At 46.4% G+C, this 13310-nt stretch overlaps 1 protein-coding gene across 1 annotated transcript in view; it reads right to left on the bottom strand.

Annotated features, from left to right (window-relative positions):
- LOC137349417 (zinc finger protein 585A-like) overlaps positions 1–12676 on the bottom strand; it is a 79597-nt gene extending 66921 nt beyond the window's left edge. Inside the window, exons 1-2 of the mRNA XM_068014931.1 lie at positions 12591–12676; positions 4792–5754 (exon numbers count right to left, since the gene is read on the bottom strand). Of these exons, the coding sequence (XP_067871032.1) occupies positions 4792–5654 (863 nt within the window). The 5' untranslated portion in view covers positions 5655–5754; positions 12591–12676. The remainder of the gene's footprint in view (positions 1–4791; positions 5755–12590) is intronic.
- Between the last annotated feature and the right edge of the window lie 634 nt (positions 12677–13310).

Below are 13310 nucleotides of genomic sequence, written 5' to 3'. Positions count from 1 at the left end.
TGTTGTTATTTTAATCATAATCTGAACCTCAAGAAACAAACTACCCTGAGGAGTGAAATAAGGCTCGTTATCTCCTGTTATCTGGGCTGTTTGAGCTGGACAAGGCCTGACCCAGCACTAACAGGACAGTATAAGTCCACTGGGAGATGACATAAGGCTGAATTCAGACTCAAATACATCACTTTCATGAAATAATGAGTTGAGAAAGGGTTCATTAATAACCTTGTAGTAAAGAGGCCTCGAGGGAAGTGTAACCATTATATGGTCAAATTTTATATTGAGTTTTAAAGTAATTTAGTTTGGGACAATACTGGGGTCTTACGTCTAAACAAAGCAAACTTCGCAGGATGAGGGGCGAGTTGGCTAAAGTAGATTGGGACACTACATCAAAAGATATGATGGTTGATAAGCAATGGCTTGCATTTTAAGAATTAATACATAATTTGTAACAAATGTACAATCCTTTATGTCACAAAAATCCCATAGAAAAAGTGGTCCAACCATGGCGAACAACAGGAGTTAGAGGTAGTATTAGATTGAAGGAAGAGACTTATAATGATCCTCAAAAAAGTGGTATGCCTGAGGATTGGATGGATTTTAGAATTCAGCAAAGCAGGATCAAGAAATTAATAAGGAAAAAAAAATCTGAGTGCAGATTAACAAGAGACATAAAAACAGATTGTAAATGTTTCTATACCTATAGAAATAGGAAGAGATTAGAGAAAGGAAATGTGGGCCCTTTGGAGAGAGACAGTTGAAATTAAAATGGGGAATAGGGAAACGGCAGAGACATTAAACAAATGATTTGTATCTGTCTTCATGGTGGAAAACACAAAAACATTCCAGAAATAGGAAACCAAGTGTCTCGAGAATGAGGAACTGAAAGAAATCAGTATAAGTAAAGAAATAGGAATGGAAAAATTAAAGGGACTAAGTGGCAACAAATCCCCCGGATCTGACAACCTTCATCATCAGGTTTTAAAAGAGGTAGCTGCAGAAATAGTGGATGCATTGGTTTTGATCTTCCAGAATTCCATAGATTCTATTGCAGTTCCCAAGGATTGAAAGGTAGCAAACATAACCTTGCTATTCAAGAAAGCAGAAAGAGAGAAAATGGGGAACTATCAACCAATTAGCCTCACATCAGTTGTCGGCAAAATGTTAGAATGTATTATTCGGGGAAATGGTAACAGGACACTGAGAAAATCATAATATGATTAAGCAGAGACAACATGGACTTGTGAAAGAGAAATCACGTTTAACAAATCTTGTAGTTTCTTGAGGATGTAACTAGTAAGGTGAATAAGGTGGAAGCAGTAGTTTATTTGGATTTTGAAGAAGCAAGAAGCATTTGATAAGGTGCCACACCAGAGGTTATTACACAGTTAGGACTCATGGGATTGAGTTAATATATTAGCATGGATTGAGATTGGTTAATGGACAGAAAGCAGACAGCAGGAATAAATGGGTCATTTACAAGTTGGCAAGCTGTAACTCGTCGGGGAAAGTAGCTTGGGCCTCAGCTATTTACAATCTATAGAAATGGCTCAGATGAAGGGATTGAGTGTCATGTATGCAGGTTTGCTGATGATACAAAGTTAGGTGGGAAAGCAAGAAATGAGGAAGACAGAAAGAGGCTTCAGAGAGATACAGATAGGTTGGGTGGGTGAGTGGGTAAGAACATGGCAGATGGCTTACAATACGGTGAAATGTGAAGTTATCCACTTTGATAAGAAAAATGTTAAAAAAACAATTTTTAAAATGTATGTTGAGAAACTGAGAAATGTTTGCATTCAGAGGGACCTGGGTGTTGTTACGACCAAGGTGGGAGTAATGCACTGTTAATTCAGTCCCACTGCTTCACAGGTCACAGCGTATTAGTAAAGTTTCCCATCTACTGGAAATTAGCCAAATTAAACACTTTATTTATCCCCCAGAATAAAGCACACCAAACCAGATTTCTTCAAACAACAAAATTAACTATTTATTAATAAATTAAATCTTAAACAATAATGGGATGAATCAATGCATATATATATATAAAAAACTTCTTATTCTTCCCAAGCCTCATGCACACACACATATATTCAAAAATCAGTTAACTGGGGAGAAATAGTTTTTGGTGTTCAACTGTTTCTTCGGAATAATAAAATTGTTGGTGGTCTGGTAGGATATTTCGAAATTGGTGAGGTGGCCCAGAGTTGAAAAGTCAGAAGCCACTCAAAGTCACTCCAGGCAAGTTTGTTGAGCAGTCTGTGATGAGGAGACGGTCAAGGCAATTCGTCTCCAGTAGGCGTCACACAGATCTTTCAGCAAAAGGTGCAGCAACAGGTCTACTTAAATTTTAAAGTAGCAGTCCAGCAATAGTAGCTTTCTTGAGATTTCAGGATCTCCCAAAAAGCACGAGTAACAGGAATCACTCTTGAGGCAGAGATTTTTCAGAAGCAATAGGAATTTGATACCTTTAACAATGCAGGGCTTCCTCTCAGCAAAGGAGCCTTTCTCCACAGACAGCAGCAACTCCGCTTTCTCTGGGTCTTTTCCTCTCCAGGCAGAACACAGACACAACTCAAATGTGGAATTTTGTTCTCCAAGAGATGCCTTCTTTTCAGGGAGAGGTCTTTTTCGAGTCTGCCAAAAAACACAAGTCCCAGCCAGTTTGTTCTGCCTCTTGCCTGCCCAGCACTGATCTTTCACAAAGCAAAGTGAAATTGAACTCTTAACAATGTCACGTGACCTATCATTTTCCTTGCTGTTGTTGCTTGGAAACAAGTTGCCTTGCAGACTGTGCCCCACTCAGTTCAGCATTCAATTTTCTCAGTCTTGCAAAACACAGAACTCCAAGTTTTTTCCTTTGTTAAAAGCAAAGCACATGTAACAGTGTCCTTGTATATGAATCACAGGAAGCTAACATCGAGGGAAAGCGAGCAATTAGGAAAGCAAATAGTATGTTAGCTTTCGTTACAAAGGGATTGGGGTAGAAGAGTAAAGAAGTCTTACTACAATTATACAGGACATTGGTGAGGCCCCACCTGGAGCAGTGTGTGCAATTTTGGTCTCCTTGCTAAGGAATGACATACCACCATTGAGGGAATGCAATGAAGGTTCACTAGTCTGGTTCCTGGGATTGTTGTATTTATTCATGGTCTGTGGGTGTTACTGAAATGGCCAGCATTTATTGCCTATCCCTAATTGCCCCTGAGAAGGTGGTGGTGAGCTACTTCCTTGAATATAACTGAGTGTCTCGCTCAGCCATTTCATCGTGTAGTTCAGAGTCAACCACATTTCTGTGGGTCTGGAGTCAGACCAGATCGGGTAAGGACAGCAGATTTCCTTCCCTGAATTTTGGATTTTTAGGTGGATTTTTAGGACAATCCGTAGTTTCATGGTCACCAATATTGATCCTCGCTTTTTAATTGCAGTGGTGGGATTTGAATTCATGTCTCAGCATCATTAGTCCAGGCCTCTGGATTAATAGTTCAGTAACAGAACCACTATTGTACAGCACCCCCACTCTGCTCCATCTCCTCCTGTGAGGAGAGATTGAGTAGATTAGACCTATATTCCCTGGGGTTTAGAAGGAGATGTGATCTGACTGAAACATCAATCCTTAAGGGATTTGGCAGGGTCGATGCTGAGAAAATATTTCTCCTGTCTGGGCAATCGGGAACACCAGGTCACTGTCTCAGGATAAGGGATAAGACATTTAGGACTAAAATGAAGAGAAATTTCTTCATTGAAAGGGTTGTGAATCTTTGGAATTGTCTTCCCCAGGGAGCAGTGGATGCTCAGTCATTGAGTATATTTAAGACAGAGATTGATAGATTTTTGGGTACTGAGGGAATTAAGGGATATGGGGATAGTGCGGGAAGGTGGAGTTGAGAAGATCAGCCATGATCTGGGTGAATGGCAGAGCAGGTTCGAAGGGCCGAATGGCCTCCTCCAGCTGCTATTTCTTATGTTCATTAAACCTCAGTCTGGTTCCTCTCGAGCTGCTGAGTGAGTGAATTAAATCTTTCTTGACAAATCAGCAAGATACCAGATGACAAGTCATACCCGAAACATCATTTATTGGTTACAAATCACAACTTAGTTAAATCTGGACACACAGACACTTTATAAACATGTATAAACACATTTAAATGTAATCAGAGTTATCCAGCAGTTCAGCACTAATAGGGAGAGTATTTCACAAAACAAGTAACAAAGATTAACCAGACGATTCAGTGATTGACTGTAAATCAACACTAATGGATGCTGAGTATTAATTACAGCAGGGACCGGAGTCTGAGCTTATAAATTGGTGAGTTTACTTGAAGAGTAATTCCTTCACTATCTGACATGTTAACAGTTGTGAACAGCCTGTCTGTCCAACAGCTCCAGTCTACGAGTGCTTAGAAACACACAGAGCTGAAACAGCCTCATTCTTGAGCTAAAGAACAGAATTTCTCCTGTCAATATAGAGTTACAGGATTGGCCTGTGATCTGTTTATTGTTCATCTTTTGTTCAGTACATTTACTGAGTGGATTTAAATTGAAAATGAGGTTTGAAGACATGATGGTCTATTCACACATGAATGAGAGACGCTGTGGGCCAGACGCTCAGTCCAAGAAGAGCAACTGACATCAGAAATAAACCCCAACTGTCAGAATGAACATGGTTCAGTCTGGATATGATTAACAGCAGCAACAGCAGAATCCAATCGCTGTAATTATCTGTGAACTCGCTGGTGTCTCAGTAGATAGGATGGCCGAGTGAATCCCTTCCTGCACACGGAGCAGATGTATGACCTCTCCCCAATGTGAATGAACTGGTGCGACACCAGGTGGGATGACTGAGTAAATCTCTTCCCACATACGGAGCAGGTGAACGGCCGCTCCCCAGTGTGAACTCGCTGGTGTATCAGCCGAGTAGTTGAATCAGCAAATCCCTTCCCACACTCAGAGCAGGTGAATGGCCTCTCACCAGTGTGAACTCGCTTGTGTTTCACCAGCTTGGATGTCGTAGTGAATCCCTTCCCACAATGAGAGCAGGTGAATGGCCTCTCCCTAGTGTGAATTCGCTGGTGTGTCAACAGGTTCCATGACTGAGAGAATCTCTTCCCACACTCAGTGCAGGTGAATGGCCTCTCCCCAGTGTGAACTCGTTGGTGTGTTCGGAGGGCGCATAAATTAATGTATCCCTTCCCACACTCAGTGCAGGTGAATGGCCTCTCCCCAGTGTGAATTCGCTGGTGTGCAAGTAGGGAGGATGACTGAGTGAATCCCTTCCCACACTCAGTGCAGGTGAATGGCCTCTCCCCAGTGTGAACTCGTTGGTGTACGAGTAGGGAGGATGAATGAGTGAATCCCTTCCCACACTCAGTGCAGGTGAATGGCCTCTCCCCAGTGTGAACTCGTTGGTGTGCGAGTAGGGAGGATGACTGAGTAAATCCCTTCCCACACTCAGTGCAGATGAACGGCCTCTCCTCAGTTTGACTGTGTCGATGAGTTTCCAGCTCAGACGTGTAATTTAATTCTTTCTCACGGTCCCCACATTTCCACAGCTTTTCCCCAGCGTTACTACACTTGTGTACCGACAGGCCAGCTGATCGGCTGAAGCCTCGTCCACACACAGAACACGTGTACGGTTTCTCCACACTTTTTGCTTCCATGATCAAAGGCCGATGATATTCAGATCCTGATGAATCGAGTGACTGTCACATCTTGAGGTGGTTTGATTTTCCTGTCCGCAAATCCTCCCTTTCTAATACCCTGTAACATGAAGTTACAACAGGAAAAAGGGAGTGAGAGAGAACCCACAAAAACACAAAGACAAGTTGTGAAATTGAGCTGAATGAATCTGGTAATTTGTGGGACCAGAACAGAGAGTGGGTCCCGGTGACCAGGAGAGAAAATCATTGACTCATTAATTTTATTCTCACTCTGCACACAGGGGCTGGAGAACTGAACCCAGGTACAGTCGAGGGAGGGAGAAAACAGGCAGAGGAGGAAAGAAATGGTGCAGATGGTGTCATGGGTTTGGATTTCAGCACAGGGAGGAGGGAGAGTGTGTGGGACTGCGATTGACAGCTTTGGGGAAACAAGAGAGGAATAAAATGTTCCATAGGATCTCGAATTGTCTGTTCTGAATTTCTATCCTGTACTGACAGTGATGACTTTTATTACCTCCTTTTACAGGGGATTAGGAGAGGATTTACACACATTGATTTTATGCTCACTCTGCACACAGGGGCTTTCGCACCATCTCTCCTGAAGGTGCTGGGGTCACTGTTTACATCCCACTGAACTGTAAGAAAGAATATCTTATTAGATGATATTAAAGATAGTATTATGTTATAATATTATAACGAGAGGCCGTTCACCTGCTCCATCTGTTGGAAGGAATTTAATCGATATCCAAAATGCTGAGACACCAGTGAGTTCACAAGTGACTGTAGCTGTTGCATTCTGTAATTATTGCTGCTGTTAATCACATCCAGGACTGAACCATATTCATTCTGACAGTGGGGTTTATATCTGCTGTGTTAATATTCTTTATAGCTGGGGTGGAGTTTAATATTCCAGCAATTGGTTTGAACAAAGAACAAAGAAAATTACAGCATAGGGACAGGCCCTTCGGCCCTCCAAGCCTACGCCGATCCAAATCCTCTATCTAAACCTGTCGCCTATTTTCTAAGGGTCTGTATCTCTTGACTTCCAGCCCATTCATGTATCTGTCTAGATACATCTTAAAAGACGCTATCGTGCCCGCATCTACCACCTCCGCTGGTAATGCGTTCCAGGCACCCACCACCCTCTGCGTAAAGAACTTTCCACGCATATCCCCCCTAAACTTTTCCCCTTTCACTTTGAACTCGTGTCCCCTTGTAATAGAATCCCCCAGTATGGGAAAAAGCTTCTTGCTATCCACCCTGTCTATACCTCTCATGATTTTGTACACCTCAATCAGGTCCCCCCTCAACCTCCGTCTTTCTAATGAAAATAATCCTAATCTACTCAACCTCTCTTCATAGCTAGCGCCCTCCATGCCAGGCAACATCCTGGTGAACCTCCTCTGCACCCTCTCCAAAGCATCCACATCCTTTTGGTAATGTGGCGACCAGAACTGCACGCAGTATTCCAAATGTGGCCGAACCAAAGTCCTATACAACTGTAACATGACCTGCCAACTCTTGTACCCAATACCCCGTCCGATGAAGGAAAGCATGCCGTCTGCCTTCTTGACCACTCTATTGACCTGCGTTGCCACCTTCAGGGAACAATGGACCTGAACACCCAAATCTCTCTGTACATCAATTTTCCCCAGGACTTTTCCATTCACTGTATAGTTCACTCTTGAATTGGATCTTCCAAAATGCAACACCACGCATTTGCCCTGATTGAACTGCATCTGCCATTTCTCTGCCCAACTCTCCAGTCTATCTATATTCTGCTGTATTCTCTGACAGTCCCCTTCACTATCTGCTGCTCCACCAATCTTAGTGTCGTCTGCAAACTTGCTAATCAGACCACCTATACTTTCCTCCAAATAATTTATGTATATCACAAACAACAGTGGTCCCAGCACGGATCCCTGTGGAACACCACTGGTCACACGTCTCCATTTTGAGAAACTCCCTTCCACTGCTACTCTCTGTCTCCTGTTGCCCAGCCAGTTCTTTATCCATCTAGCTAGTACACCTTGGACCCCATGCGCCTTCACTTTCTCCATCAGCCTACCATGGGGAACCTTATCAAACGCCTTACTGAAGTCCATGTATATGACATCTACAGCCCTTCCCTCATCAATCAACTTTGTCACTTCCTCAAAGAATTCTATTAAGTTGGTAAGACATGACCTTCCCTGCACAAAACCACAAATCCCTCAGTATCTTCTCCAGCAGCTTCCCTACCACTGACGTCAAGCTCACCGGTCTATAATTACCTGGATTTTCCCTGCTACCCTTCTTAAACAAGGGGACAACATTAGCAATTCTCCAGTCCTCCGGGACCTCACCCGTGTTTAAGGATGTTGCAAATATATCTGTTAAGGCCCCAACTATTTCCTCTCTCGCTTCCCACAGTAACCTGGGATAGATCCCATCCGGACCTGGGGACTTGGACACCTTAATGCCTTTTAGAATACCCAACACTTCCTCCCTCCTTATGCCGACTTGACCTAGAGTAATCAAACATCTGTCCCTAACCTCAACATCCGTCATGTCCCTCTCCTCGGTGAATACCGATGCAAAGTACTCGTTTAGAATCTCACCCATTTTCTCTGACTCCACGCATAACTTTCCTCCTTTGTCCTTGAGTGGGCCAATCCTTTCTCTAGTTACCCTCTTGCTCCTTATATATGAATAAAAGGCTTTGGGATTTTCCTTTACCCTGTTTGCTAAAGATATTTCATGACCCCTTTTAGCCCTCTCAATTCCTCATTTCAGATTGCGCCTACAATCCCGATATTCTTTCAAAGCTTCGTCTTTCTTCAGCCGCCTAGACCTTATGTGTGCTTCCTTTTTCCTCTTAGCTAGTCTCACAATTTCACCTATCATCCATGGTTCCCTAATCTTGCCATTTCGACCCCTCATTTTCACAGGAACATGTCTCTCCTGCACGCTAATCAACCTCTCTTTAAAAGCCTCCCAAATATCAAAAGTGGATTTACCCTCAAACAGCTGCTCCCAATCTACATTCCCCAGCTCCTGCCGAATTTTGGTATAGTTGGCCTTCCCCCAATTTAGCACTCTTCCTTTAGGACCACTCTCGTCTTTGTAACTTTGTAACTTTTACTCTTCAAATCCCTTTGGGCTATTCGCAGGGTTTTGTGGGATGAAACCAAACAGTGATTTACTTGTACTTTTGGCAATTTTGTATATTATATTCACTGCTCACAACGAGATCTGTTCTACATTGGGAAGAGCAAACACAGATAGGGTGATCACTTTGAGAACCATCTCCATTCAGTCTGCAAGCATGTTCCTGAGTTTCCAGTCACTTCCCATTTTAATTCTCCGTCCCACTCCCACTCTGATCTCTCTGTCCTCGGCCTCCTGCCCTGTTCCAATGGGAGCTCGAGGAACAGGACTTGACAACCTTCCGGACTCAACATTGAGTTCCGCAGTTTCTGTAACAGAGAGTTGTCAGGATCTGGAACGCCCCACCTGAAAAAGGTGGTTGAACCTGATTCTATCAGTCATTTTAAAAGGGAGTTGACAGGTATTTGAGAATGAGGGACTTACAGGCTTACAAACACCAAGTGGGTGTGTGGGACTAAACACAACTGCTCTTTCAAAGGACCAGCACAAGCACAAAGGGTTAAATGGCCTCCTTCTGTGCTGTAAGTTTCTATGATTCTAGGAGTTGGCCATTTAGACCCTCGAGCCTGTTCCACCAGGCAATGAGATCATGGCTGATCTGTGATCTAACTCTATATACCCGACTTTGTCCCATTTCCATTAATACCTTTGGTTAACAAAGATCTATCAATGTCAGATTTAACATGAACATTGATCTCGCATCAACTGCTGTTTGTGGAAGAGAGTTTCAAATTTGTACCACCTTTTGTGTGTAGAAATGTTTCCTAACTTCACTCCTGAAAGGTCTGGCTCTAACCTTTACTCTACATCTCCGAGTTCGACACTCCAGAACATCCAGCCCATGGGCCAGAATCCAGCCTGCCAATGGTATCCATCGGACCTGCCAAAACATTCAGTGACTGACAATGATTACAGCTCCTTTACCAACATGGCGGAGCCGCCTCACTGCACATGTCCTCCTTTACCAAGATGACAGACAAGCTTCAGTACCTGATATTTTGGCTCCTTTACTAAGATGGCGGTGCCCGGGCTGAGCTGCTTCTCTGCCGGCGCTTCCCGCCCAAACTCCATATCCAGTGCAGCCTTCCCGGCCGTGAGCTCAGGACCCAGGCCAAGCACTGGCTCTGCCTGCGTACAGACTCGGCCTGGGCCTCAGGCTCTTCATCACCGTCTGATGAGGTGCAGGCCCAGCAGCAAGATGCAGTGGTAACCGTGCCCCGGGAGCAGGCTGCCATGGTGACCGGGCCCCGGGAGCAGGGCGCCGGGGTGACCGGGCCCCGGGAGCAGGCTGCCGTGGTGACCGGGCCCCGGGAGCAGGCTGCCGTGGTGACCGGGCCCCGGGAGCAGGCTGCCGTGGTGACCGGGCCCCGGGAGCAGGCTGCCATGGTGACCGGGCCCCGGGAGCAGGGCGCCGGGGTGACCGGGCCCCGGGAGCAGGCTGCCGTGGTGACCGGGCCCCGGGAGCAGGCTGCCGGGATGACCGGGCCCTGGGAGCGGAGCAGAGAGACAGAGGCCGACAGAGAGAGCGAGAAAGCGGGGGGGAGAGTGAGGGGGAGAGTGAGAGGGCGGGGGAGAGGGCAGGGGAGAGGGCGGGGGAGAGGAGTGCGAGAGAGCGGGGGGGGAGGGGGGGAGTGCGGGGGGGGGGAGTGCGAGAGAGCGGGGGGGGTGAGTGCGAGAGAGCGGGGGGGGAGTGCGAGAGAGCGGGGGGGGAGCGGGGGAGAGAGCGGGGGGGGAGCGGGGGAGAGCGCGGGGGAGAGAGCGAGAGAGCGGGGGAGAGAACGAGAGAGCGGGGGAGAGAACGAGAGAGCGGGGGAGAGAACGAGAGAGCGGGGGAGAGAGCGAGAGAGCGGGGGAGAGAGCGAGAGAGCGGGGGAGAGAGCGAGAGAGCGGGGGAGAGAGCGATTCTGGGTACTGCCTGTGCGCAGTTTGCAAGTTCTCCCTGTGACCGCGTGGCGTTTCGCTGGGTGCTCCGGTTTCCTCCCACAGCCAAAGATTTGCAGGTTGATACGTAAGTTGGCCATTGTAAATTGCCCCTCGTGTAGGTAGGTGGTAGGGAATATGGGGTTACTACAGGGTTAGTATAAATGGGTGGTTGTTGGTCGGCACAGACTCGGTGGGCCAAAGGGCCTGTTTCAGTGCTGTATCTCTAAATAAAATAAATAGAGAGAGCAGGAGACAGGGAGAGTGTGAGATCAACATCTCTCCTCACAAATGGAATCTATATGGAATTCTCTGCATCGCTACATCAAGTGTGCAGGTAGACAATGTCGACGACTGCAAGCAAAAACCATGCCAGGTAACTCACTAAATCAGTGTTCAACGTAATGTTGGGAAAGTAAGTTAATACATTAGTTTCCTCATTTAAAGCTTATTCACAAAAATGCACATTTTTGTTATTTTGATGAACAGTCAAATAAATTTCTAACACCTTTACCTTTCTGAACGTTGCTCACCTCCGGCCCCCTATGCAGGACAACATTTTGAATGTAGCCCCTCATGCAAAAAGACTGGACACTCCTGATCTATACTATCAGTTCTAACATCCTGAAAATTTCCAGGTTGTCAGAAGGGAAAGAGCGAGGCAATATATGCTTAATGGCACAGATCCAGAGTGTGCAGGGACAGAGAGACCTGGGGGTTCATATGTATAGATCATTGAAGGTGGCAGGACATATTGAGAACAGTTAGCAAAGAATATGGGATCTTGGGCTTGATAAATAGAGGTATTGAGTGCAAAAGCAGGGAAGTTAAGGGAAACTTTTATAAAACACTGGTTCAGCCACAACTAGAGTATTACATCCAGTTCTGATCACCACACTTTAGGAAGGATGGGAAGGTCCTTGAGAGGGTGTAGAGGAGATTTACCAGAATGGTTCCAGGGATGAGGGAATTTAGCTACAAGGTTAGGTTGGAGAAGCTGGGATTGTTCTCCTTGGAACGCGAGACTGGGAACGTCTTATTGAGGGTGTTGAGGCCGACACCGGCTGTTTCTGAAGCCTCCCTGCACATCCGCCAGCTTCATTCCTCCCCTGCACTCAGCGATTGCTCACCCACTGAGGATCTGACACGACTGCTTCCGTCCAGCTCGAGCACCTTCACTGCCTTTGATTCTGTGAGCAACTCGTGCAATAAAACAAAAGCAAAGTCCTGCAGATGCTGGAAATCTGAAATAAAAGGAGAAAATGCTGGAAATACTCAGCAGGTCTCAGTGAAGAGAGAAACATATTTAATGTTTCAGGCACATCAAACAGCCGGTGCCTGCAGCCTGGAACTCGGAGTGGGAGAGGGAGGAAGAATGAGGAGAGACAATATAGTCCAACATTCACAGCAACCTACAATCCACCGACATTACTGGGATAGGGAGACAGAGTTTAGAAACACTCAGCAACACGACTCCAGTAAAAGATCCCAGGAGGAAAAGGGGGAGCAGTGTGTGTACCTGCCCTGATATCCCCCTCCCCAGGCCTGTCAGTCAAACCCCCCACTCCTCCCAGTCCACAGCTCAGCCTATCAGCTTCCTGCACCTTGAGCCAGCCCTGCCCAGGTGTGGCCGAGTCCAAGGGGAGTCTTTGTGGAACCAGGGAGTGGGGGAGGGGGGACCTCCTGCCCTGTGCTGTGTCCCAAATGGTTCCTCCCTCCCTCCCTCAGGCCCCTTTATAACTGAGCTCAGTTTCCCGCAGCTGCCGCCCGCTCGGTGCAAACACAGGACCGGGAGTTTGTTATTGGGGGTGTTGAGGCCTACACCGGGTGTTTCTGAAGCCTCCCCGCCCACCAGCCGCCACTTACCGGCTGCAGAAGCGACTCACAAGCGTCTCTCCGCCGCCTTCGAACAGTGATCCGCAATGCGCCTGCGCACCCGGGACTTAACCTCTGAGCTCACAATATCCAGTTGATTGACTGCAACTCCGGACCAATAGGAAAAGGGGGCGGGACAGGAGGACAGATTCTGCGCAGTTCCTCCCTCATTTGCTTCTCTTTGAAAGCCCGAGGATGAATCCATCAGCATCCGGGACCTGTCAGCCCGCAGCTCCATTAGTTCCTTTTCATAAAACTGTCTCATTCCCTTTGAAATGTTTCCATTAAACCTGCCTCCACCACACTCTCAGACAGTGCATTCCACACATTAACCACTCGCTGGCTGGAAAAGTTTTTCCTCATGTTATTTTTGTTTCTCTTCCCAATTACTTTCAATCTGTTCCCTCTCGTCCTCCATCCTTTCACCAGTGGGAACAGTTTCTCTCCATCTACTCTGTTTGACCTGATGCCATGAGACATCATGGGGTCCGGAGCTCATGCTGAGGACGTCTCGGGCAACTCCCTCCTGACTGTATAACACTGTGCCGTCACCTCTGCTGGGTCTGTCCTGCTCGTGGGACACCTTGGGATGGTGATGGCAGTGTCTGGGACATTGTCTCGAAGGTCTGATTCTCTGTCCAGACCTCTCGTGATTTTGAATACCTCGCTCAAATCACCTCTCAGCCTTCTCTTCAAGGAAAACAGCACCCT

Source organism: Heterodontus francisci, chromosome 34, assembly GCF_036365525.1.
Source record: "Heterodontus francisci isolate sHetFra1 chromosome 34, sHetFra1.hap1, whole genome shotgun sequence".
In the NCBI taxonomy this organism is placed as follows: Eukaryota; Metazoa; Chordata; class Chondrichthyes; order Heterodontiformes; family Heterodontidae; genus Heterodontus; species Heterodontus francisci.
This window is presented reverse-complemented; position numbering and strand designations above follow the sequence as displayed.